The sequence below is a fragment of the Amphiprion ocellaris genome, chromosome 8 (genome assembly GCF_022539595.1).
Source record: "Amphiprion ocellaris isolate individual 3 ecotype Okinawa chromosome 8, ASM2253959v1, whole genome shotgun sequence".
Classification (NCBI taxonomy): Eukaryota; Metazoa; Chordata; class Actinopteri; family Pomacentridae; genus Amphiprion; species Amphiprion ocellaris.
Window position 1 is genome coordinate 23,385,021 of NC_072773.1, and position 27,658 is coordinate 23,412,678.

The 27,658-nt window shown below is 41.8% G+C and overlaps 1 protein-coding gene across 12 annotated transcripts in view; it reads left to right on the top strand.

The window, feature by feature from the left end:
* The window catches only part of LOC111572089 (ankyrin repeat and SAM domain-containing protein 1A), a 66,950-nt gene that overhangs the window by 24,351 nt on the left and 14,941 nt on the right, over positions 1–27,658 (top strand). For 7 of the 12 annotated variants that reach the window (XM_055012717.1, XM_055012711.1, XM_055012713.1 and 4 more), the window contains 12 exons: positions 657–732; positions 861–962; positions 1,055–1,141; positions 1,313–1,482; positions 2,193–2,255; positions 2,867–2,999; positions 3,861–3,904; positions 4,673–4,766; positions 8,353–8,846; positions 17,797–17,853; positions 19,371–19,440; positions 22,817–22,932. In XM_055012717.1, the coding sequence (XP_054868692.1) occupies positions 657–732; positions 861–962; positions 1,055–1,141; positions 1,313–1,482; positions 2,193–2,255; positions 2,867–2,999; positions 3,861–3,904; positions 4,673–4,766; positions 8,353–8,846; positions 17,797–17,853; positions 19,371–19,440; positions 22,817–22,932 (1,506 nt within the window). Of the gene's footprint in view, positions 1–656; positions 733–860; positions 963–1,054; positions 1,142–1,312; positions 1,483–2,192; positions 2,256–2,866; positions 3,000–3,860; positions 3,905–4,672; positions 4,767–7,512; positions 7,631–7,684; positions 7,836–8,352; positions 8,847–17,796; positions 17,854–19,370; positions 19,441–22,816; positions 22,933–27,658 lie in introns of those variants that run through there. The other 5 variants (XM_055012712.1, XM_055012714.1, XM_055012716.1 and 2 more) reach the window with 5 other exon arrangements.

Sequence of the window (27,658 nt, forward strand, 5' to 3'; positions counted from 1 at the left end):
TCTATATGTGTCCATATGAATGTGAAAGCTTCTGTTTCCAAGCGCTTCTTAATATTTTGCCATGGCCCAAATCATGTTGGGCAACGTAATCTGTTCTTGCAGCACTTCCCCTTGCTACTTCCTGCTAACGCTAAGAGATTAAATGTAAAACTCTTAAGCTCTCAGTTTGCAAAGGAACTGCTGTGGTATCAAAGCAGAGCTGGCCTTGCTCCCCCTGGTGGGCCCTGTGGCTCTGACTACATCAAACTGTGCCACCCATCTGTCTGGAGATACTTTCCCCCTTACTCTGTCCTCCTTTCCTCTGAATCAAGGATGTGCGGTCTGTTCAGCATCCTTCAGGCCCTGCATCCTGCAGATTTCAATTAGCATGGCCCTGTGAGCTGAAAAATGATCTGCTTTGATTCCTCAACCACATAATTGCCTGTAAAGAAGTGGACTGGATGGTGGGCATGAATCTGGTTGCTGCCATACACTGTTTATCTTACTCAAATGTGGGTGCAGGAAATGGACTACAGTAGGCTAAACTGATTAATCTGGAAAGTGTAGAAGGAAATAAACATGATGTTTAATGTTCAAAATAATCACATTTGTGTCACACATGGTTGTGCTGTACGTTCTGTCTTTATTTCAATTCTGGCCCTTTAATTTCTCCTCAGACGGAGAAAGGCAGCGCCCTCCACGAAGCAGCCCTGTTTGGGAAGACAGATGTGGTACAGAAACTTCTCAGTGCAGGTCAGATCTCACGTGCAATGCTTGAATCACTTGCTGCTCTTAATCAACACAGCTTCTATAATTAGAAAAATTCCACACATAGGACTTGACTGCTACCAGTACCGACTGTTCCTGTTGTTGTTTGTCAGGTATCGATGTGAACATTGTCAACCAGAAGGGCCTGACAGCGCTGGACATTGTCAAGGACATGCCCTCTCAAAAGAGTAGAGGAATAGCTGCTTTCATCCTTGGTAAAGACCAAAAGTGCAAACAGACCTGCAGTGGGAAGAATCCCCTTGATATCACATAAAACAGCTGTGGTACAATCTCCTGTTTGTTACAGGTCACATGACTGGAAAACCCCCCGACATTGACCTCCCTCCTCCACCAGTTCCTCCACCTCAGGAGAGTCCCAGCCCGAGGAAAAAGGGTAAGATCCACCAGATGTCCGAAGTTAGAAATAGGGTCTGTAGTGTAGCTGCAGCAACTCAGTCAGCAGGATAAATACTGAGTCAGAGAATGCTGTTATTATTTCTTTGAGTTGAGAGTTTGTCTGCCTTGTCTGTCTTTGTGCCTGTATTAATTTCAACATATTTTTTAGGAGATCTGGAGAAGGTGAGTGAGTTAATCTCGGGGCTGGCCCTGGGGCCCGAGGAGGAGAGCCCGTATGAAGCTTTATTTGAAGCCACTTCGTGCCACTCTTTGGACAGCCTCACCAGCGGCAAATCCTCTGACAGAGACTCAGGACGGCCCGATAGTGAAGCTGGAAAGGTCAGCAGTAGTTTAACTGGAACCTCACACGTAAATGTACACAGCAAGACAGAGAGCTCGTCTGGGGTTTTTGTTGGGGATGAATTGCAGAACTCCCACTAGAGGGAGATAGTGGTCCTCTCTGCGTATGACTGGGCCACACACAGCCCTCCTCTTGTAGTACAGAGTGGGTTTGCATTGCGTTTCCTAATGTTCATCCTGCTATAGTGTAAAGAACTGCATATTATTTTTGCATCAGATGTGATCAAAAAAATCCCATAACGGCTTCTGTGCACTGGTTATATTTTCACTTTTTTGTTTTTACTGTTGACTTGTACGGCCTTACATGACCAATCCCCCACCTATATTACAGATATAATAGCCCATATGTGTTATCTTAGATAAGCAGATAGTGATCTTCTTTTCATTCCCAGGGCCCAGTTGGTTAAATAACTAAAGGCTATCTTGGTTTTACAGTCCAGGCCCCCAAATACTGCAGTAACTTACCTGTTGAAATTAGATGTGCTCTTTCTATCACTATTTTAAAATCTGTTCTTAAAATATTCTTTAATAAAAATCACATTGGTGTGAATTTTAACTTGATTTTTCTTTTTATTTCTGATTTATTGCTGTTTTTAATTCTTTTATTTAGCACTTAATTTAAAAAAAAAGTGCTGTATAAATGAAAACGAACATTATTATTTTCATCTTATATTCCTTATCATTTCCAGAAAGATCGTCTGGTCCAGTCAACACACCCAGGTCCTGGTCATGAAGAGGAGGTGAGCTCAGAGGTGAGCAACTAAGCTTATAAACCCAGAAGAAACATTTGCCATCCAGCACTGTAGATTCTCACTTGTACTGTTTTTAGCAGCTCACAAGTGTTAATGGCAATAAAACGACCTGTAAAAATTTCATCTTCTGAAAGGTATGACATGCTTTGTTAGTCTAATGACACAGAGGTTGTTTAGAAAATGATTATCTGTCACCGAAGATGCCGCTTCTTTTTAACTGCGACCCTTTCTCAACTCATCTCTTCACGGCTGCTGCTCAATTTAAACGACTTCTTAATAAATATTCAACTGAGTGCAGCACGGGGTGCAGGCAGCGGGGGCGTAAAAGGACAAGTGAAGTGGAAAAGAAGTGAAGGAAAAGTCAGCAGAGAACCTGTCTGGTCTAAACTGTGGCTGACCATAGAGGATGTATTGTGGCAATAACTTTCAGGATTTTTTTTCCCCCCTGAAACATTTTCTACTTTTCCAATTTTCCTCACAGAAGGAGACATTTGTATCATAAAATATAGCCAACTATGAATACTAAATAGCAAGATATACATTACATTTTCTTTTTCACCTTTTGTCCCCCAACTTTCTCTTCACCTCAGCTGTCTTTTGTGTTTCTGCAGGCCCTGTACACTAGCAGCAGCATTGATGAGAGAAGAGAGCCTGTGGAGGAGGAGGAGGATCACACATATGAGCTGTTGCTGACTGCACAGACCAAAGTCCCACCGCCCACCCAGGACTCCCAATCCCATAAAGGTAATTATGTGCTTTCAGCAGAATCTAGGGGGACCAAGTAATTAGAAGAAAAAGTGTCTTTTTTTTATAAAGGTATCTTGGAGAGACGTTTCTGGGTAAACTACTCTCACTTTACCTTGTCGATCCTTCTTTCCTGGCATGATTTAAGCAATACAAGTAAAGACCTGGGTTTATTTTATCCAAATACTCATTCAACTCATTCAAGCTCAGTTGCTACTGTCAGAGCAGAAGAGAACCTGAATGCATTCCTGTCCCGGTCAGCATCCTACACACAGTTCAGCTCCCTGTGTGGCCATACATTCTCAGTTGTGCCTGCTGAATGGCACCGCATGTAACTGGATTAAATGGGATTAAATTAGGAGGGCATTTTGATCCTTAGCTGTTGATGTAGATGTTTTAAAACTATTCCCTCAGGACCTTCCAGCTTGGTCAGCTTCACCAGCACCATGAGAAAACGTCACTGAGCTGAAGGGTTGGTGTGTAATCGCTGATGTCATCTTGCCTCCCCTAAGTGGATAAAATGATAGTGTTAGAAAAAAAGAATTACTTTCATTTTTTTTAACATTTTCATCTACACCTGAATTGGATAGAAATGTTAAACGATTTGTTTTTCCCTCTGCTTTAAAACTGCTTTATCATGTCTGCATAACTGTGCTGTTTTAAAGGCAGGGAGATTAATCATAAGTCCATCTGACGTGTAGACTGATAATGTTGTCATGCATAATACATGATTTTATTATACATCAATTTCACATTCTCAGCATAATGTGTCTCCTGACAATTGGAACCAGCAATAGATTGTCTGTAACTCTTAAAATAATCATCAATCTGTTGTAAGTCGTGTTTTTTCTGTCTCCTTAGATGAAAATACCACTATACAGTCTTCCAACAGTGTCCTACCTCAGGTACGTATAACACTCTTCCTTTCATTATTCTTGCCTTTAGATCTTTCCTCCTGCATCAGAAATAGGTTTAGTTTTTGTTTCTTTTTTTACAGCCTAAATTTTAGAAAAAGATTATGAATAGAGCTTTGACAGCCTCCCAGCCTCAGTTTGAACTGCACATATGGAGCATGATCATATGACTTTAGCAGGTTATATAACGCAAATGATGGCCTCATAGTCAGAGATTGAGTCATATGTCAGCAGAAGGCAGAAGTCATCTTAAGCTGGCCCCCATCACTGTGTGTCTTTGTAAACCTGTCCTCTCGATTTATTACCACCATCTTATTTTATTGCCTTTTCATATCTATCATCCAGTTAGCAGCTTTTTATTACTGCTGCCACCCACCTACAACCCCACCTGCTGCCCACAATATCCACTTATGCCTTTTATTTCATGCTCCTCTTGGGTTAGCTTTGCCTTTCAACTGCCCAGTCAAAATAGATGAGCAGCGTGGTGTCATCTGTGCTTTAATTTGCAGTTTTCGGAGCTCAGCCACATCATGGCTAATATAGACAAACCTGCCACCATCACTTTAATGCAGACAGTCAAGGGGATAACATCTTCAATCAGTGTTTGGCTAGCTGGATAATTAGTCTGTTTCATTATCTGGCTAACCAGGCAACAGCAGATGCTAATATACTGAAAATGCAGGAAATGTTTGGGTGGTAAGTTTTGACTAACAGCTGTAAATATATTAAGCTTTTCCCCCTGTTTCCATCCCACTTCAGCGTAAACCCTCTGCCCCAAATGACCTCAGAGCCCCAAGTAAGACGAAAGACAGTCTGCACCCTCATGGACGGGTGGGCTCACGGGCGGCGGGAGGTGAGTACGATCACAGACCTACGATTTTAGTTGCCTAATGAGGAACAACAACTGCTGCTGGTAATGTTGTGAGGGTGAGGGAAGGATGGACTGGACAAATCAGTCTTGAAAATCACAAGCCAAGCATGTCAATGAAATCGGAGAATTGCATTTGAGATGGGCTGGTGTGGATTAGCACTGCCAGGCAGTGCACGATTGGCATTCTCAAGCAGCAGAGCGGATTTGGCTTGTCAGGAGCCAGCTGATTGACATTCTTTGGCAAGTGGAAAAGACTCATTTCATTGCCAATATGAAACTGAATTCTTGATCAGATTGTGACATTCCTATCTCAGATCCACATTCCCACTTAAAGCTGGATATGCCACGTCATCCAGTCAAGCATGGAGCAGAGATGAGGAGCATAGCTTCTGGGGTTTTGCTGACACACATACAGATATCGTCACTGAATAAATGTTTTTGGAGCATGTTTGCAAAATGGACTGCAGGAAGAAGCTTGTTGAATTGATAGCTGTGGTTCCTTTACAGGAGTAACTGACCGATTTTTTTTTATAGTTTTGCAAGGATTGCTAAATTATTTTGTGCAAAAGATTTTTCTGCAGTTTTGCTACAAACAAACTACTGATCAGCTTCAGTGTAATCTGTCTAACTATAAAATACCCATCAGTGATGGGAACTCTTTGATCTTAATGCAGTTAGACAAATCAAAAATGTCTTCGCTGAGCATGTGAGTTTGTTTCTTATTCTTGCTGACAAAAAATTAGGTGGATACACTTTCAGGATTATTTTTTGTACATTTAGTGTTTCTGTGGCCCTTTATTGTACATGTTTCCTGATTCCTTCCTTATCATCTCTGTTGACGTTTGAGTTTAATTCCTCTTTCCATATTTTAAAAACCACAAAGTGTGGTTTCTATGTAAATCACCCCTTCTGTGATTTTTTTTCCTCTACTTTTGGTTTTTGTTTGCAGGAGGGTAAATCTATATTTCTGATTGTTGTGTCTTACATAAACCCAGGCTGCTGGCTGAGCTTAAGTGTTTGGTTCTGCTCATGTGGATGTGATTTCCTTTGTGCCTTAGCTGGTCTGTGGTCCGATTTCTTCCCCCCGTGTGGACAGTCAGGGACCAAACCTCAGCACAATCAGGGCAGGTGGAGGGTATATGCACAGTCAGCGATATTGTTGTGTTTATTGTCTGTCACAAACACATTGCTGTTCTCAGCAGGAATGCAGTGTTTCCCAACAGATTCACACTGCTATGTGGTGTTTTATAGGATTTCTGAAATATATATACCGCTAGTAGTAACATCCCACGGTTCTCCACAGGTAATAATAAAAACACCAGGCTTCATTAGCACACAGTTATGAGTAGCAGTGGTGAAGAAACAAACTTTGTTGTATACTTGCTGCTCATTTGGTACAGTTTGTTCTATGGATCTGTGGCTTGTACAGTTTTAGTACTTTACTGCTGAATAGTTGCTGCAGAAATGTGCACTGGTTTAATTTGCTGTTATGAAGTGCAGATGAACTACAACAGATGGAGCTTAAGACAGAAAGCACCTGCTTGGCACAAAACACTGCCCATAATAACTTCCATATATACTACTTGAGCACAAAATGTACCAAATACTTATAGCTATTCCTTTAACCTAATGCTCTGGCTCAACTAGCACAATCTTTGTGCATGATTTCCTGTAATAGTATGTCCTATTATTTGCATGTGTAAGGTGTCTAATATAATAGCGTATTCACTTTCAGGACAGACGTGGTTGTTTTCAGTTGTATGGCACTGTCAATAGAAGTGTGTGTTTACGTGCCTTAGTTTTAATTTCCACATATCAAAAAGATGACCTTTAGTTCCTTATTGATGTTTTGCTGTGTGTACAGAGTTAAAAATGTATTTGACTCTACAGTAAAAACAGTAGATTTTTCCACACATAGAACATGAATTGACTTTGGACTTGTAGACGGTGGACTGACAGCCAGCACTGGTTCTACACTGTCTGCAAACCAAACATGACATCATTAGTGAGATATGGAGCTGTCGTTGCCAATTCAAACACATCTCCCACCTCTCAAGTGATCTCACCCATCTGTATTAATTGCAATAACATCAGCTTGTTTCTGTGCACATTCTCCACTGTAGAACTGTATGAACAGTGGTCTCTGCAAGGGTTAACACCATGTGAGACTGTTGGAACTACACTGATGTGCTCATAGGGCGTTCACACTCCCGAGCTGCCAAGGAGAGGGTGGGTGTTTGGCTCTGATCCTGACATATGTGTTCAGTACACTCACTCGCCCCTTACAACGCACGTAAATACTCCCACGCACACTATTTTTTTCTACGTGTCCAAGTGTTTAACAACTTGTAAAAAGGGGAGATCAGGGCTTGCTTTGGCAGACATGCTAACTGCAAATGGCCCCTGACACGGTAATGAGGTAGTTTGGTGAGCTCTTTGTAGATAGAGCTCTTTCTCAGCCTGCTTTTTGATGTTTTCCCCCTTGTAGAGAGCCAGCTACATGTTTACCATAAAGCTATTTTGTCAAGGACAAACAAAGTGCTGCAACAGGTCACTACTTTCCTGTGGTGTCACAGCCCCAGATTCCCTGTCACCAAACACCCCTGACCCTGTCACCCTGGCACAGACTGTCCACACACATACATACACCCCACGTACACACTCCTACGCCATGTGTCACAGGACTAATTATCAGGAGTCTGCCTGCTGGAGGATAGGGTGATTCAAATTTCCATTCCTGAGCCACCATTAGGGTCTAGAATTAGAAGGCAGAAAACACAGAGGGTTGCTGGTCACACGGCAGACAACAGCACGCATCAGTGCAGAGCGACGGAGAACGACGACAGGTTTGGGCTCACGCTAGTATATCTTCTTCTGAAGCTAAGGCATAGATGACCACAGGCACTACCAAGCTGTGTCTGGCTTGATTGCGGAAAAGAGGCTTAGGTGGCAGTAATTCCTTGAGGAGAGGGAGGAGGAAAATCTGATTGTTTTTAATTGCACTTGCCATTCAGTCTCATTAAGGAGTTGTTGTTGGAGAAGTCAGCCGATGTAAGTTTCACTCCTCTTAGTGAGTTCTTTTATTCAATTTCTTTTGTATATTTTGGTATGGTTGTTGTGCTTTTTGCTTTTAACCTGTGCATGTTTGTATGAAAGTCAGTAACCAGGGGGAATTCTTAGTGTTGTGTCATTTTGGGAAAACAGACGTATCAGACAAATGGGCCTGTGATATGAAGCTACTCACAAGGATGACTTGCTTCACCTCCCTGTTACAAAATACATCCAGTCAGGCACCAGCAGTTAGTCGCCAGACGGTTGCAAGCTGGGTTTGGAATTCAGTCATTTCTCAAGCCAACATACGCCTTCTGCTTACTCCTTCTCTTCTCTCTCCCTCTTTTTCTCTCCGTCACTCCTGGTAGGAAACAATTACAGATCTGTTTCAGGGCTTGTGTGGGTGGTTTCTTATTAGCCCTGCTCTGAGGATCTGCCCTTCAGTTGGAAGTCCACTTTCCAGCACTCAAAAGCTAGTTTCTTTCTTCACTGACTTTCCTTTCCACTTTTTGTCTAGATAACTCCCAGCCCAGCCAGGATCAGGGAGCAGGTGTCCCGGAGCAGTTCACTGGCCTCCTGCACGGATCTTCTCCCGTCTTCGACTGCCGCGAGGAGCCCTTCAGGCTTCCAGGTGATCTGCCACCCAACCAAGGCCATCCAGAAACGCGAAAAGCTGCCAAAGTAAAAGAGAAAGTGACAGCAGCTGCACCCCCGCCTAACCGTCCCAGTATGGCCGCCATCCTGACAGACTGTGATCCAAAAGCAATTTATGCAACTGTGAACAAAGAACCCCGGGACTCAGGGGCTGGCGCGGTATCTTCCGTCAGGATGCGCCCTCCTGGAGACCTGAAACTGGCTCGCAGCCTCTCCAAATCTGACTCGGACTTGCTCGTGTCGCCTCCTAGTGAGGAGGAAGGAGGACTGGGAAACCGTAGCGAGTCTGTTTCTAACTGTAGCACTGGCAAGAAGAGGCTTGAGAAATCACCCTCTTTCACCTCAGAATGGGACGAGGTAAGTGTTTGCTCTCACGCTGTTTGACACTTGAAATACTGAGTGTGTGTGTCATTTGGTGCTTTAGTCTTTGTATGTGCAAAGCAATACTGTAGACTAGATGCAATATTGACTTATGTGAAAGGATTTAAAGTTGTTTAACATGTTAAAATCTAGCAGTTTTTTCCGTAATGTTAAAGTATAAAAAAGAATAAGATAAAACTTCTGTAATCCTAAGATAGAGTTACTAAACATATGCAAAAACCTTGCAGAAACAAACTGAATAATTTGTTATGAAAAGCATAGGAAGCAATTCTGTGGAACACATGCATCGTGTGTTTGAATTATATAATATTACCCAAATTCATGGACACAGTTTGTATCCAAGCACAAATATTAAATCTCTTATTTCAGCAGATTTAGTTCAAGTATGTGCTAGTTGCATGAACATATTGTCGAGGATTCTTCTTATGCGCAATGTCCTGTTCTGTTCACAAAGCTGCACTTGTTTGGCCTTGAGTCAGCTGGTGTTTGTGCTGCAGCAGACATTTTTCCCCAACACTGTTTGAATGAAAACCTCAGTATCAACTGCAAACAGCTCTGTTGACTGTGGTGAATTTCAACAAAGAGACTGTTCTTGTTCTGTCAACTCAAAGCCCACCTGTTGTCCTGAGGGGGACACTGTGCAATTTGAGCTCTAACTTGTCTCAAACACAAACCTTCAGCAAATGCAGTGACTGATGGAAAATGTGCTTTTGCATGCAAATGTGCACAAGCATTTAGATAAGTGCATTTAATTTCTTATAACACAGGCAGCAAAAAAAAATTATTATAATTCTGAATTGAATTTTTTTATGGGACAAATACTGTATATTTTTATGTTTTCAATCCTGTCTTGCATTTGATATCACAGTGGATATTCAAATCTAAATATATCCCCTCCCCTCCATTCAGCACTTTAATGCTTTGTCTGGGATGTAGATAAAGAGCTCAGTAGAGCTGCGGTGAGGGGAGATTAGAGAAGACAAGAAGATGGGGATAAAATGACTGAGAAGCTGAGAGAATAAGACAAGAGACAGAGATTTGGAACTTGAGATTCAGAGAGAAACTTGGAAGCTGCAGATCTGTCTTTCTTCAGCTTTTGCCTCCTCCACTTCCAAAGGCTTTAGGCTCCAACCTGAGTCTCTGTAGAGACGGGCAACCTGTCACAAAAACACAACGCAGAAAACATGCCACTAAACAAATATAGGATATTTCCCAAAAAAAGTTTTTCTGAAAACAAAAAACACTTTTAAAAGTTTATTAGATTGAGCTGCTTGAGATACACAAGTAAAAAATATCATCTCTTTAAACATATTTTCAACTTTAATAAACTAAGATTAGAGTTACCTCTTTATCCTCGTTCACCGTTTTCCTATTGTAATCGTCTTATTGTTGCAGAATTAAAGATATCCTCTTAGTTTCTCAGATCAGTTTTAACATAAGCTGTCCACTCATGTCCCAGTAAATTTCCCTTGTATTGTTCTCTTCTAACATGCATCCCTGTTAGACTGCTGCACTCATACTGCAGCCTGGTCCACCAGAGATGACTTGCATGTTGTATTTTTGATGCCTGACCATCCTGAGCGAATCATGGGCTCAGATAGCACTAATGCTTTCTCTTCCCACAGTAAGGAGATCATATTGCTGCCTAGTGTTCCTTTACATCACCTTATCAGAAAAAAACCCCACAGTAAGCTTAGACAGAAGGAGCTTTAAGGTTGATATCTTGACTACTTTGGGCCGTGGTTTATATGCAGGTAGTCAGAGTTTGATATGTTGTTGATTATTACCACTGATACAGCAATTAGACTGTGATGTGCTGTGGTTCTCAGGCTTTTAAGACTCTGTTTTTGTCCCAATTTGAACTGTGTTTGGAACTGCGCAACACGAGTAAATCTGAATAATGCATCATCATTGCAGTGTTTTGCATTGCCATGCACTTTTTATGGCCTCCTCTGTAGACATTATTATGTGACTGCTTCTCTAATGAGCTCATTGTCTCATCACGGCTGTGAAAGTGTGACAGCTGTGATGTTGCTGCAGTTCACTGCTCAGTGTTGATAACAGTCAAACACGAGCCCACAGAGGGGAGGCTGTAGTCTTTGAGGTGCATTTATGCATGACAGCAACTGACCTAATGTTTGCCCCGTCTGGAAATACTCCCGTCAACACTTCCATCTTTAGATGCTTTCAGATGGAGGGCGTCCAGTGTAAAGCCTTTTACAGAAACTAGTCAGTGTTCAAAACACTTTTCTAGCCTGATGGCACATCGCAGCACCTTGGCTGCAAGGCTTATTTGTTGATGTATACAGTCAGTGTAACCTTGTCTTTAGGACTTTGTGTAATGTGAGCACCACAAAGATTTTTTTTCCTTGATCCACTTCAGCATTTGCAAACATCACTTTAGTTTATAGTTTTATGAATGTCTGCCAAGGAGACACTCGCTGAAAATTGAAGATAAAATTTGACTAAAGTCGCTAACAAAATCTGACCTTCAGTACTTCTCTGTATGCAGTGAGTGAATGCTGTGATTTTAGATTCACCTCCATTAAAGTATACAAGACCATGTTTGTTCTGTCAGCTTACCTTTTGCTCTCAAAGTTTGCAATTTAGCCAGTAGGAGCTGCTCTGTAGTCATGACAGCGCTGAATTTGACGGTAGGGAACGGTTTCAACCGCTGCTTAGGCTGTAACACATATTGTATTCAGGCAAATGTAGTTTTAATTATTGATTTATTTATCAATCATTCAGTCAACAAATGTTATAGGACATATTATAGCTCAGCCAATTCTACATGCTGATACTGATATTTGAAAGTTTAAAACCTTGAAATGAAATCAAACCAGATTTTTTTTTTATGCAATTTTCCAGTTGGAATTTTTTCTGTCATAGTTATTCATATTTAAATGCAGTGATTATCTGTCTTTACAGTAGCTTTATTTGTTAGTGGTGTGGTTTGCTATTTCCACCTGGAGTCAACCTGCCTATGCATTCCATCATACCGTCTTTTTTTGGTGGCGCTGTAAACAGACACAGTTGACTGCTGTATTTCTGACAAGTAGAAGCTTAACAAGCATGTTTATTTACACCAAACATGCTGTTACCACGCCAGGCACTGAAGTGAAATCTTAAGGATTATGTATGTTTTTAAATTATGATAAAAATATTGGCCAACAAGAGATATTTTTGTTGTTTTTTTCGTATGCATGTTACATGAACAACCTCAATACAGATCCCTTGCATAATGATAAGGACATACATGCAATCTAGACCCTGTCTGCGAATTACCTTAACTTAATATGACATTTTTTAATTGTCATTTTAGTATCTGATTTGGCGACATATACACAATACTGATATATCTGCAGTAAGCAAAAATCACAATTTTTAATTAATCTATCTAGATCAATCACAAATTCTGACAAATTCCAATCAAATTGTACACCAGCCAGAAGTGTTGACTAGTTTTAATATTGTTTATTATTCATTTTTCACAACTCCTGACACATTGTCCTCCCTTTGCAGAACACTGTGGTCCAATAATAAGGTCAAAAAGAGGAATGTGTTAAGTGCTTAATTCCTCCTGTAGAGTCTCTGACTGCCGGCAGGATGCTGTACAGTCTAATTATCCAGTTTAATGAACACCTCACCTCCTCAGACTATACCTGAGGGATGTGGCCTCTGAGAGCATGACAGGATTAAGGCAGGCATGACATTACTTGGTTACTGGAGATCGCTGCTCTCCCCAAATACCCCCAGCAGCCATAATAATCCTGGAGCTCCTCTGTCTTGTCTTCTCCCTGGTGCTTTTGCACAGATGAAGTAAATAGACTGAGCATGAGAAGTGATCCGGGTGTAAAAGAAACAAGGCTGTTGAGGAGCCAAAGCAGAAGGTATCGCTGTCCTCCTACACCGGCATGTTCTCCCATGTGGCGCAAAAACAGGCTGTATTAGTTGTTTCTGACTGAAAAAAGAGATCTTATCAGTGAAAAGGAGATGCCCTTCAGGCAATGGCCTCATTTGCTGTCTTCATCATACAAGTGTATGCTACTGAGGGAACTGCCCTGCTTTAAGTTCATATGAACGCCTAAAGTGTTCTTTGAAATCTTTAAGTAGGCTGCTGGCAAGAAGCAACACAGTTCATATTTAATTATTCATTCATCCCACGGGAGTGCATTTTATTTACTCGCCAGTCAGTCAGCTACACAATAAGACTGTATTGGGATTATAATAACTATGCAGCTGACCTTGAAAATGTCTGATTTTGCTCTGCCTGTCAGTGCTACTGCAGGGAAAAAAATGTGTCTGTACCCCAGAGGAGGCTGGTAACCATGCATCCTGTCTGATGGATCTCATGTATGTGCAGGTTCCTTGTCATGCTCCCTGTCGGGGTGTATAGACTGCATTTGGATGTGAAGCAGCCTGTCAGCTAGACAAATAGATCTCACATTCACGCATGGCAGCTGCAGTGAATTCGAAATGTACAAGCCCTAAGCTCCAATGTACAAAATTTAAGCCTACTGCCTTGGAAAGGATTGCTTTGAAGAAGCAGTTTGCATTGGTTAACTCTGCCCTTTCTAATGGCAATGAGACCATTATTTAGTATTTTTTTTACAACATGCCAAATGAGATTCAGTATTTTTGATTCAGTCAATAGTAATTAGTGTTTATTAGAAGCCTTGTCTGACTGGTAAGATTCTTGCAGCAGATACTGCTTTTGAAAAGCTGTTTCATTTGTCCAATTTTGGAGTCTTACTTAATGTTAATGAACCCAGAAGCCGATTTCCTCTCACATGAATAGTAATTCAGATGCCCCAGAGTTCTGTGCTCAAAGAGAAACGCAAGAGCCCCAAATCTTTCTTTCCCTTTTCATTTCAGGGAATAAGCCTGTATTTGCTTGAAATGGAAATATTCACACCCTTGATGTAAAGTGCATAGCAAATGACGAGTGTACGGGGGAAGTAGTTAAAGTTTGATTGGGTGTAGCTTTGCCTGCACTCTCTCTAATGATGTTGGGAGTGTCCTGTGAAAATGGAAAACTCCCTTCTCCATTCCTTCTCTGTCTGCCTTCTCTTCAGCCCGTATCGCTCCATCTAGAGTGTTTGGTTGCTCTTCCTGGGTTGATGTAACAGCCACCTTGCCGTTCACAACTGGTTGCTCTTGGACACTCTGCAGAGCTGTGTGATGGCATTTGGCTGAGAGGTCCCAGGACATTACTAAACCCACCCCCCAGTGCACGCACACGCCCCTTCTAAAAGCATCTTTTTCTCTTTTTAATCTGGTTTGCTAAATATTCCAGTTCTCACACCCTCTTCCCTTTCCTTTCTATATCTGTCTTCCTCCTTCTCCCCCTCCTTTTCAGCTACACACCCTTGAATGCACTGCTTCTGGTTTCAAGACAAGGAGATTTGACTTGCATGAGGTCTTGGCCTATGCATCACTCCATTTAAGGAGCTCTGAGTGTGCGTGCATGTGTGTTTTGTGCGGGTGTGTGCTGGTGTGTAAAGCGCATGCTAATGCGGGTTGGTCTTGGTCCTTGCAATCAGACTGAAGATGACAATCCAGGGGGCACATTGTGTGGTCCAGCACTCTGAGCTCCACAGATGGGAGGAGAGAAAAGCAGACAGAGAGCTCTAGACAGAGACAGAAGGCGAGGGCCGCTATCCACTTCCCCACTTCACTTTTTAACTTCATTTTCGATTCGTACTCCACAGATCCAATAGCCACTATGAAACCAGCTTTTGTGAGTATTGATTCTCTTACAGGCAGCAGCTCTGCCAGAGGCTCATTAATCTTGTCTACCTGCAGTGAATGAATTGAATGAGAAACTAATTAATGCTTTCTAGCATTTCTGTGGGTATTATGTTTCTTGTAAAGCCTCTTTCATTCATATGCACTGATTGAAGCTAGATGCTTTATTTGCTAAGCAGAACAATAGGTAGAAACGTGAGCATCTCATTTATATTGTCCTGTTGTTGTTGAGTATATGCATTGAAAAGTTGATCCTCTGTGGTGTTTTAAACTTAAGCGTCATGTCTTTGTTCTTTTTGCTGTCTTGTATTGATTTGGTGTAGCGTTCGGCCCTGCTGTTTGTTAAGAAGTCGTCTTATGTGTTTGACCTGCTGAGATCAAACCAAACTGTGGGTGTGTGTCAGAGCTCCGGTGCAGCCAGCAGGAGAAATCTATTCTCTAATCCCCACCAGGGGGAGAACACTGGAGAGCCACAGGGGGTTGAGACATGGTGCTGAGACATACTTAGTGCTACTCTAGTCACATGAGAGAATGGATGTCCTTTCTGCTCAATGTTGTATAAAACTTTCAACTTACTGGATGAGATATCAAATATATGCAGGTATATATATATATATATATCCTTTTGGACTGAGTTCACGAGGGTTTGTGAGTTGTGTGGAAAGGACAGTGTTCCCGAAAACACAGGCATGACATTGGGCTATTTCAGGAGGATGTTGATGGGACTGCTGACAGTGCTTTGTCCCACTATGGCATTGAGGTGTTGGCACCTCCTACAGACGGTGGTGTGTTTGTGTTCTCCTTGATGCCATTCACTAGTCCATAGTTTTCATCCAGCCCTTGTTTTGGTGCCAGCTTACCAATTTGAGGCCTGGGCACAGTCTCTGCGTCAGCCTTTTGTTTCACCCTGAACACACTGTGCCAGGCGTCCTTTAGCTCTCCCGCCACCCCTTCTTTTAGCTTTAGTTGCGTATTGTTCGAGGCTGTTCATGAAAAAAACAGTTTGTGTTTTCAAGTCCCAGTAAAATAGCTGTCAAGTTATTCTGCTCAGCCACCCTGGAGCAGCGGGCCTGCTGTGAGAAGCATGATAAATGGGTTCATGTGTCTTTAATCTCACTCTGACCATCTCTCATCACTGCTAGCTCTTCAGCTGTTGACCTCCACCTCCCTGGTGACTTCTGACCCCCCTCATTGTGTGTACTTGCTCATAGTGAGCCCCTCTAACAATGGTCGCCTCTCTATTTCAGGTCTCTGTATTGATTGGATCCTGCAGTACAAAAACACATTCCACTTTCTCTCCTCTATTAATTCTCACGGCACTGAGCGTCTTAGTCCTCCACCATGAAATTCAGAAGCATTTTCTTGTTGTGTTTGTGGTTTACCTTGAGGAAATCACTGGGCCTTATCCCCTGATAAGGATATATTTACCCAGCTCTAACACTATATCACACCTGCCTTTCACAGTAGCTGCTCCTAAATCTCATTGGAGCTGCTAGTATTCCCTTTACCATTATGCTGGACAAGTGGAGCCCATACACTGAAATGGAATGCAGCTGTGTTTGTTGTTCTCCATATGCAGAGTTGCATTTTCTTAAAAAGAAAAAAGCTGACCGTAGCTGCAGTGTGAGCGTGTTTCAAATGCAACCAGTCGTTCTCACTTCTTTTCTCTTCTCCACTGCAGTTTGAGATATTCAAAAAAGCATCCTGAGGCTGTTGCACATGTTGTAATCAGGGGACAAAATATTACAACCACTACACTTATATGTCTTTTCTCCGGGGAGGAAATAAACTTAGCAGTTGAATTGTGTGTCAAAACGAGATCACGGTACCATATTGTCCCCTTTTTGCTCATTGCTGAGGAGTGATGCCATTGGCACTGCTTTATCCTCCCTCCAGTGCAGACTTTGGCCACTTTATGAGACAAGAGCCATCCCTTGTCCTCATTAATTCAGTAGCTGTAGCTGTTTCGTTTGTGTGTGATTTTACAAACTGGACCCATGATTAATGTTTGTGTTCCTCAGCAGCTTTTTAACTGGTTTTGTCCTGCTCAGGACTAGTAATTTTGGTTATTATGAGAGCAACATAAACGTGACACCTTGAAGATTTGAACTGAAAACAGAGAGTAAAGATGGCCATGTCATGCTGAACACACTTAGAAAATTCAAAGAAGATGCAGCTGGTTAGCTTTGTTTTATCTTTGACATCTCTGCTACATCACCTACCCTGATGCAGTAACTCAAGAGAGCTTATGTTCTCACAATGCTGAGACATTTAGCATTTAAATAGTGTAGTTAAATATTTTATGAGATTTTGATGAGAAGATTGATAACAGTCTCATGCCAGGGTAAATGTACAGGCCCATGCCGCTTTATTTTTCCATACAGTCTCTGACTGACTGACTCAGGCACAAAACATCTTACTATTTGTGTGATTATCTGTAAAAACAGAACAGGGAAAGCTTGTTGAGCTGTTGTTTTTGTTAAGCGACTCCTGGGAAATATCTTCTGTTTGGTTAAATCTGGTTTAAAGCTCCTGATGCATGCACAGATGTTCTCGTGCAAACAGTAGCCACCTATTTTTGCTGAATCATCTGGGTGCTCAACTGGGAAAGGTTCAGTTCCCCGTCAACATTTCAGCTTTAATGACAGACATATTGAACATGTGTGCGATGATAGATGCAGGTTATTTGTTGAGCTTGTGTGACTGATCTACCATCTGGTCAATATGCAGGATTCTAATCAACAATATGGAGAAGCCACATGGGGCAGATTGATAATGCAAATAATGTGATCCTCCCACTGCCCTTTGAATCGCGTCTCCTTTTTCTTATCTCTCCTTCCCAGAAATGTGTTGTCCTCTGAGGTATTGAGGAATAATGGTGAACATGAAGGTTGATCGCAAATTTATTGTTGAGGATAGCATGAAAAGCTTGTGAAAAAGAGGGTAAAAAGTATTTTTATGTCAGGGCTCCCTGGTGTTGTTTTCTAAAATTCCTCATTCTCTTCCACCCCACTGATTCTTCGATGCTTTACTCATTGCAAACATATTGCTTATGCATTCAGTTTATTGTTTACAAAACCACCTGTATTAAATGGGATGATTAGAATAGTTCTGCCTGAGGATAGCTGGCGCAGCGTAGATACAGAAGGCAAAACAAATACCCTGAATTCTCTCTCAGCAGACACAGCGGACTTCACCCTCCACAAAACAACGAAGATCTAATTCCTCTGACAGCGTAAGATGCCCATCTTCATATGAATACCTCCTAGTCTTTTTGGGGTTTGGCTCTGTCCTCTTCTGGGGCATTCTTTGTAGAGGTAGATGGGATCCTTTCAGGCTTCATGAATCCTTTTGGAATGACATAATCTCTGTGATTATTCATTTCTTTTTCTATGAGAGTTCAGAAGCTTCAATTTACGGGTAGATATCCACTGTGACAGCAGCATAATTAAATAGATGAATCATATTTCAAAGTTAGTTTCTCCTTTTTCTCTGTTCCTTTGACAGACATTTCATTAATAATTACGTATCATTTCACTACTAAACATCCTCGCACTGATCAATGATGGACAAACGTAGACTTTTGTCTCCTGATGACACTTTATTGCTTTATATAATTATACAAATGGGGACATAAAACCTGTCTGGGGGCTTTTTGAGCAGCAGCCAGGACTTGTGCTCTTGAGCCAGGGCAAATGAAATATTTCCAAGGAGGCGGAATAAAGACACCTATTTGCTCCAATTTATGCAGCAAAAAGAGCTGGAGTGACAGAACATGACAGGTGTGACAACACCACCATCATTCTCTTCCTTTTCATTTATTCCACCCCCAGTAGCTGCGCATATTCAGCTCTGGGCCGGTTGAAAGGGGGAACTGTGTTTCTGTGCTGTGACAGGTGTAATATTGCAGCTCCATTGCCCAGTGCTGCTTCAGTGCCTTTATGAATGCATTTGAGGGAAATAACCACAGTATTCTGTTTGTATAAGTCCAGATTTGTGCATATGTATGACACATGGATTTCAATGGCAACACAGTGTTCACATGCACTCTGTTGTGCTGCATGATATTTTTGCAAGAAAACTTGGGTCTCTGGGCATCTTTTAAGCTGTAGCTAGTTCTCTTTCTTCTCAGTCTCTCTGTGCATTTAACTCCTCCTGTGCTTCTTCTAAAGAGGCTCAGTTGCCTTGAAATTATTGTTTCAATTAGCACACCAAACATGACACAGGAAAATTAACATTTTTTCTAAGAGCTTTATAAATACAGAAAAAGCATGAATCACCTAAGATTGTGTCCGTGTCACTTTCTTGCACGCTTCCTCTGTCAACTTGATTGCCATCGTTACACTTTTCTTGTCTTGTGATCGTTTCTGTCAGGTTGTGAGACTCGGACATCAGTAAAGCGTTGCTGTTTTGGCTGCAGGCAGCAGATGTGATGCCGCTACCTGCGGCCAAGCACCAGTAACTTCTCCAATATGAGACAGCGGCAATGACTGTATTAATGTGACCATAAATAAGATACAAAGGCAGTCAACCATTTTGCAGTCGCTCCAGATGCCCTTCAAAATGTCTTCATAAAACCACAGCGACTGACTGACTGAAAATCCTCTTTTTGCAGGGTCACTGTCATGTTTTGGTTGTTTATTTCTTACGGCATGGGGGCGTTTCTCTGTATTTTCGCTGGTGAAAGGTGGAGGCTGAACTCTGACGGCTCTTCCAGGCTCTAATCTCTCTCTCATTTGTTCCTGTCCTCAGATCGAGAAGATCATGACACTGATTGGTGCAGGCATCGATTTTTCGAGAGATCAGCATTATGCTACACCAGGTAAAGTAGGATTATTTTTTTCATCCTCATGTTCTAAAATGTTAATCACAGTTCAGTGCTTGGAAGTTGAGTGTGTTATTTCAAATTAATTATCAATGAAAGCTAAAAGTTTGAGGGCAAAATGGTAAACTGTGCAGTTTTTCATTAGCTTTTAGCGCAGATTTTTATCTGTTTTTACTCACCCCTGTAATAAATTTCACTTCTGTTGCATTATTAATCGCTTGTGAATCTTACTGCAAGCCTTAAACGTTTGTACAAAAAAACCCCAAAACTAAATTACCCATTTGGCTGTAGGCAAAGATTTCTGTGGCAGATTTAGACACCACATTGTCTGCATTTCCTCAAAACCTTCAATCAGCCTTTTTCAGTGCACGATGCATATGGGACTTTTGGATCTATTTTCCCAGGAACTTCTTTGGCAGCAACTTTACTTTACTTTACTTGTCTTGTAGCAGTCTCATACCTTGTCTATTACATTCCATGCCTGCTTGGATTCGCTTATAATGTTCCTCCAAGTTATTTGATTTAGAACCAGGCCTTCAAAGTAAATCACATAGGTGCTTGGGAATCATGGTCAATGGAGGAGGCATCCAAAAACAAACTGTGATTCGATTAACAACAGAGAATGGGATGCAAAAGTGTAATGTGGGTCGACGGCTGGTCTGTTTTAATAGAACAGATAAGCAAAAGAATCTAAGGCAATGCTTTTAAATAGCGCTTGTCATCCTCTGTTACAGTAGAGATGAGGCCCACTGGGTTTATTTTATGTGTTGTTTTTTAAGCTGTGGTGTCTGACACAAGACAAGCACTGGTCTCTAAACCTACATCAGAGTAGCATTGTCTTTATTTTTAAGCCTGAGACACTTTTTACATCTTGCGTTGGACATTAAGGATGCTGTACTTGTTCTGCTGTTATTCTTCAGGCTTTTCAAAAGCCTGTCATCAGGGTTGATGGATGGCACCTCGGGACTGTAGCAGTAACCCGAACAATCGAATCCTCCCCTTCAGCGTCCCCTCTCTCACATTATTCAACGTTTACCTTCAGTTTGAGCTCTGCTTTAGCTACCTTTTAATATATGGAAACAACGCAGCACATTTGGCATTCCTTCACACAAACTGCATCTTCTTATTCAATCCCTCTTGTTTGTTATGCCCAGCACTGGAGTGGGCTGTTTAAATATTAACAACTACGTATGTCAGGGAGTGAGCTCATTTTGCTTTCTAGACTTGAGGAAAGCCGACACTACTGCAGTAAAGTAGTTACCGCCCCATCACAAAATGTATCCGCCCGGTCCGAGGTCGCTATGAGTCTGAATCCACTTCTCTGTATATGCGAGCCTCAACCTTTCAGCCGACATGGCCACAGCTCCAGCCCCACCGAAGCTGCTGTCAGGAGGCCATCAAGGGACTCGCTGGAGAAGAGGCTCTCTGTTTGATGCACATGTGAGAAGCTGCATCACTTTGTTCCTTCTTCTCTGATTCAGCCCAGTGTTCCACTCCTCTCAGGGCTGAATGGAGAGCAGTGATGTCTCTAGTTGATTGGCTCAGCGCCTGCAGTCTCGTGTATTTTCAGCTCCTCACTGATTAACTCCTGCATCAGAGGGAAAGGAATGGTGGAAGAGGGGGGAAGGAAACAAGTGTGAGAAAAGAACTGAGATAGAGATGCTGCAGAAAGTCAAGAGCACATGAATGTAATGAGGGATGGGTTTCTGTGGCTGACATGGTAGCTCGCACTGACAAAGAGCAGCCACCTGCAGTGGTTCAGAGAGAGAGAGGGGAGTGGAGAAGTGTATGCAATGAGGGGAAAGAGAGAGAGCAAGGGAGGAGAGAGGAATTACAGGCAGCAGGATTGTGAACAGGCAGGACAATAGAAGGACGCCACTTCGGCATCTGTAGGATTAGGTGTTCTGCTCTTTAGCCTGAAGTGGACTCGACAATGTTTTTGTAAAAAGTGGCTACTCTTGGACTTGATCGCATCTCCCTGACATTGTCAGCACTCTTTTGTCTGCAGAAGAGTTCATTCTGGGAGCCAGCTTTTACCAAAAGTGCTCTTTGAAGTTGCTGATTGGATTCTTAACTGGATTTTTTTCTTTATCCTTGTCAAATTTCCAACTTTGTGGAGTGACCGTATTGGATTTTTCACATGGAAAGCTCATCTGGAACAGGACTGGTTCTGTAGCAGGTTGAACAGATGATAAGAACACTGACAAGAGAAAAGGAAACTTTCAAATGTGCATTTTATATACATGTGTACCTTTAGATTATGATATCTGTTTGGTATTCTGTGTTTTCATCTTTCTTCATGAGTTGAAGGTAAAACAGAACTTGGTGAGCCAAAAATGTTTTTCTCTGTTAACTGTTAGGTGTGGTTGTGATGCAGTTACCAAATGAAGAGTTAAAGGTCACTGTGCCAAATTTGAGTGTGCAGTAACAGATTCCCATTGTAGAAAATATCCATTTCTTTGCTTTGAAAGAGAGTTAAAACATATTGGTAACATGTTCTTGGGAGCAGAGCCAATCATCTGTCCTTGTACAGGTTAGGTTGCTCTCACCTCAGGCTGCTGACAGCTGTCAGTTTCATGTTGGTTTGTGATCAATCTCAGCTCATTGCAGTCGTGTCGCAGTTTTGCTTTAGTCTCTCTGCATTTTTTGATTGTCCTGCCGTTTTCCATGTGACCACTGGCATTCCTCAGGTAGATTCCTGTCTGCGTTGTTTGTAGTGGATTTTATCTTTAGTAGGTTGGATGTGTGAATCAGGAATGCACATATTTACCAATGAACTGTCCCGCCCAGAAGTGTCCAGATAACTTTCCGCTTGGCCAAAACAAATCACATTCGCTGGAAAAACTTCTCTGAAATTTTGAACTCTTCCTCACCTCTGTGGCGCCTCTGAGTTTTGTTACAAAGCTGGAGCTTAATTAAATCAACTTCAGGTTTTTATTTCTGGACCAAAAATTCTACCTCCTGAACATTCTGACTCTTTTCCTGGTTGGATTTGAAATGTTTTGTTACACTTGCAACAGTTAAGTGAGACCGTGTGTTGATTGTACATGTGCTGTTATGTTCCTGTCTCACTGTCATAGCTAAGAATTTTGTGGATATTAGCTGGTAGTCCCCCAGCTTGTATCCCATTTAGCGTCCCATCACCCCTGAGTCAGGGGTACTTTAATCCATCTTGGGTGACTGTGGTTCGGCCCCCGCTGCCTGCGGGAGCTGACGCCCTGTCCACAGAGGACACTGTCTCCCCCGTCGTCCTGTTGCCGGTGCGCTCGGCTCTGCTGGCCAAGAATGATGTGGCAATGCCACGTCTCATCCTCAGAGTGCCGCTGCTACCGGCTGAAAGGTTTCTCACTCCTGAAGCGCTTTCCCCTGTCAGCAGGTGCTGCAGGCCGGCTGCTGGACCAGCCTGTGGGAGACTGGCTGGAGCACGTGGGGCTGCCGCAGTACGAGAGCAAACTACTCCTGAACGGGTTTGATGACCTGCACTACATGGTAAGTTCCTCACTCACTACTTCTTTTGTCAATGTATTTCTTATTTTCTGATTTCTTTCTAAGACTCCCCTGGAATATATTCCGTGTTTTCTATTTCACAAGCTAGTGTTGTTGCCAGTTGTTGTTTTTTTTTCACTTCTTTAATGATTATTTTATTTTTTTCTTGTCTTTTTCCACTTACTCCTACTTAACTCCAGTTTGTGTCTTCGTGCATTAATCCATTTACCACCCTTGGATAGGTGAGACATGATCCCATTAGCCTAACTGAAGTTCAGTTACCTGCAATCCCATTACTACTTGTTTCAGCAGTTACAGCCTTTATTCTAAGAATCATTTATTCTGAACGGATTCAGGACATAATTTAATATTACAATTACATCACATGTATAACAATCACTATGTTTGGAGAGTGATTCAATGTCGGATGATTTTTTAGGCAGAGCATCCATTGATGTGTGCTAGAATAGCCAATCATTCAACTAGACAATATGCATTTGGAGCTTAACTGCTGTCCAATATTTAGTTTGATACCATTGTTTGTGTGTTGAGTCCAGTGTATCCTGCAATCTCAGCCTCTCAGACAGTCTGTCTCCAGCTCAGGAGGCTGCTGTTGTGGCCTCTCACTTACAGTCTAAGAGCTTGTTGCCAGAGAAGCAGCTGATACCTGTCCAGAATGGGGAAGCGTCTCAGTGAGCAATGGGATGCTGTTGCCAAGCCGACAAGTTGATGGAGCCCATAGTGTGCAATGCCACTATGTGTTGGCTCTGTTGCTTTTGTCAGTAATGAGGACTGATGGAGGAGAGAATGAGGGATCCAGCTGTTGGGCTAAGATGGTGGGCCAGTTACAAATTAAACGACTGTCAAAAAGACAACTCCGACCTCCATCTGAGGAGGTTGGAGTTGTCTGAGGCCCATTAGACAACTCCATCACGCCAATCATACTCATAATTTTTTAGCACATATAGAGACATGTGCTCACAGGCTTTAATCCTATTCAAACACCTTAATACTTTTGATTTCACTAAGCACGTGTTTAGTTTAAAAAAAAAAAAAAAAAAAGCATATTATAAGTTAAATATTTATCTGACGCTGACCGATAGAAATTTTGCCATCACATAGTTTGTCCAGCATAGCAGCTCCAACTCCATTGTTCATACTTTCAACATGATTTGCAGCACATGTAGCAGAGTATGTATCACAACTGAGCAGTGGGAATCGGGGTGCTGAGTCAAGCTTTGTCTTCATCTTAAGTTACTAATTGGTTTGTTCAATACATTGTTGGAAGATAATAAGCACATGGGAATATAACTACAACTACATACTGTAGGATGGATAGGTGCTTTTCTTATAGACTTAAAAATGTATTTAAAAAAAATGAAATCCTCAGTATCCCTATATTTAAGTGGATGCAAAATACGAATCTGTTTGCGTGCGTAAATCTTGACAGTCGACATCTACTATTGTTTTTTATGATGTGTGCTGCTGCAAGACCGACATACCCAGTTTGGTCTCAACAAAGCTGTGATTTTGTGCTGAAAACCTGTGTTTTGATTTTCATAAATGCAGCTCAACATTCAGTTTCTTGAGTCGTCAGTGTTGCTGCCGATCTCATCTGATTTATGATAGACGGTGAATGAAAAACCATTTGTAAGCTGCGCACTACACTGCTCCCTGATATGGTCAGGGAGTGCTGCCTATGCAGACAGCAGAGGAAAAAAAATTTAATATTTTCAGTATTTTAACCTGTTGTACTGCTGCAGGTTATATCTTGGATATCAGAAGGATTTTTGTGATTCAACAAATGTCCTCTGTCTGCCCTATAAAGATAAGTGAGGCAAAACTATTGCTTAAATCAAATCTTTCCACAGACGCAAGTGAAATTACTGAATCAAAGAAAAGTGCCAACAGCAGTCTCAAGCTGAACCCAACACATGGTGGTATGAATGTAAGAACTATACAATATATACAGCAGAAGACAAAAAATACAAATCATCAAGCAGAATAATATGAGCCACTTTTCCTTCATTATTTACGATAGTGAATAAAGTCCTAGTTAGTTAATTAGTCTGGATAAAATATTGTACATTAGCATTCTAAGGACTTGGGAAAGGAGATTTAATATTCTAATATTAGGCTTCATCTATTCTATATGATGCACCCTGGATAGCACTGTGGATAACATCATAAAGCAAAACAACATTGCGCCAGTTAACATCAAAATAAATATAAAGTGAGCATTTCTTGCTTTTCCATAGCTACTTACCAGCTATGTCTGACTAATTTCAGTGCACTATGATACTCGTATGAACAATCTTTAGGCTGCTTTACATAACCAGACAACAGCACGTTCATCCACTTATCTGCCTCTCTCCTTCTCACCCAGGGCGATCAACAGCCATGTTTAAGTCTGTGTTGAAGCCTCTGAAGTTGCTCTCTGGGTTTAATCTTCCTACTGTCTTTTAGTCTTTCACACTCTTCTTCCTCAGCCTTTAGTCCTCTTCTCTGTTTTTTTTTTCAAAGCAGAGAGCTGGCAATATTTCTATCTTTAAACACAGCTTTTAGACCACCTGGCTTCCTGAAATCGCTGGAGGATTTAGAAAAAAAAAGCTGTCACCTTTAAGCAGCGTATCCTTCCCACAGCTAATGTTGACCTTTAAAGAATCACAATTTGGTCTCTATTGGAAATGAGAACTACCCTCTGAGTCACCTTGTCTTCACTTATCTTTCCTAATTGTGTTTAATGTGCCTTCTGCATTAGAGTTGATGGAACAGGAAGAGGCCATGTTTGTTGTTGTCTGTGTCACCGGACAAATACTTTTTTCTAATTTTATAAGTGGCCAGCATTCGGTCTGTTTATGTGTGCAACAAATCCTCTCTTATAATCACCAAACTGTTCCACTGTGTCAACTCAACAGTCTAAGAAATCTCACATAAACTCAGACATAGATGGAGAGTTACGGCTGAGTGAAATCTAATTATGACTCTAATGCTGCCACAGCATCTCCTCTTTAGCTGAGCAGCTCCAAGACAGGCAAGAAGTCAAATTCATTTGCAGATAGAAATTGTCATAGCTGTTTCATCACTGAAAGCAATCGAGCAGCAAAAACCTCACCCTGAATATCTGTATTAGTCATTTTAGAAATGCTCTTCAGGCTTCTTTGGGCCCACTGTAGCCAACGTGCAGTAAGATCACTAATTAAATAGTGTTTACTCTGCCACTCAGCCAGCTGTGATCTCCGTCTACCCTGCAGGCTCGCTCCTGACGTGGATCAATAACAGCAGTGATTGTTTTGTGTTCAAGCAGCGTGGCAGAGACAAGCCTCTTCTGAAACCAATTAGATGCTTTTTATCGACTCGTGGAGCAAATGTCCCGATGAAACAAGCTCTGTTCAGCCATGCCGTTCTCCGGTCCTCGCTGGCACTGACAAGTAATGCCCGTTGAAATGAAACAGCTCCTTTACTCTGTGCCCAACTTCTTGTGGCTGTAACATCAGCTGTGACAGAGTCAGTCCAGTTTGTTTGTATTCGAGGCTGACGAACTGGCACCCTTCTGCTGGGTCATCTCTTTGTTTAAAGCTAGAGGACAACACATTTTCTTTAAGTTTCAGGTCAGTGGACTGGATTCGTTGTATTTTAGAAGCAGTAATTTTCTCAAGAAAGCGTTTCAATCTAGAAGTTGCACAAAGACAAGATAAACAGGAAATACAGCATCTGCTTGTACTTCTGTGCTGCATCTGTGTAGTTTCAGTTTCAAAGTATCTCTTTCTCCCCCATTGCTGTCTTCCATTAAATAAATGCAAAGTAGTTATTCTGGAGCAAGTCAATGCAACCAAACCCTGCAGATAAATCCAGTAATGGCTTCATGCATTAGAGGCTCAAGGATTGGGAATGGATTAATTGATTTTTCTGTTGTACCCGTGATGGTGATGTACTGTTGTCCATTTACCCATTCGAAAAACATTTGCAGATGGATGAAAGCGAGAACATTTTTACTGTCTTTGTACATTTAGTCACAGTTTTCTCAGATCTTTTCTTCACAGGCCTGTGTGGTCAGTTTAGGAAGACAAACTAGTACCCTCAGTGCTGTGGATCGACTGTCCTTTAGACGGTCAGAATGACTGATCCTTGCCCCTGAACGCCTGGCCTGAATTCAGAGTGTTTTGAAACCAGAGGGACCACTGTGGCGTTTCTCTGGATAGGCCGAGGAGGGACAGAGCAGCATTTTAATGAGAAGACAGGGGAAAGCAGAGATAAATGAGCTGCACAAGCACAGTCACAAAACCACCCAGCTTACAGTATTCTCGATGTATTCTTTTCATCCACGCTGTGCTGATGTTAGCTTTCTCTCAATGAATGTATTCTCACTGTTAAACCTAATGAGCCTGTGGAGCCACATTAGTCAGAAATTTCCCCGCAGAGTTGTCACCATCGCATCACTCTATGTTTTCAGAGTCTTTGAAGGGAGATAAATGTCTTATCAAGAGGAGAATGTAATATTTATGCTGCTGGAGATGAGAATTTCATTAACTCAGATACCTAAAAACATCTTTCTCAGTGGTAATATTTAAAGTCCTTAAAAGTGAAGTCTGTGATTCTGGAGAAAGATTGTTGATATTTGGATAGTTAGCATGTTTAGATAGATGGCATGTGTTAGATTTACTGTTCCTATCATTTCATGTGGCTCTTTCCCCACATGTCATCTCCCCCAACTTTTGCTTGTCCTGTG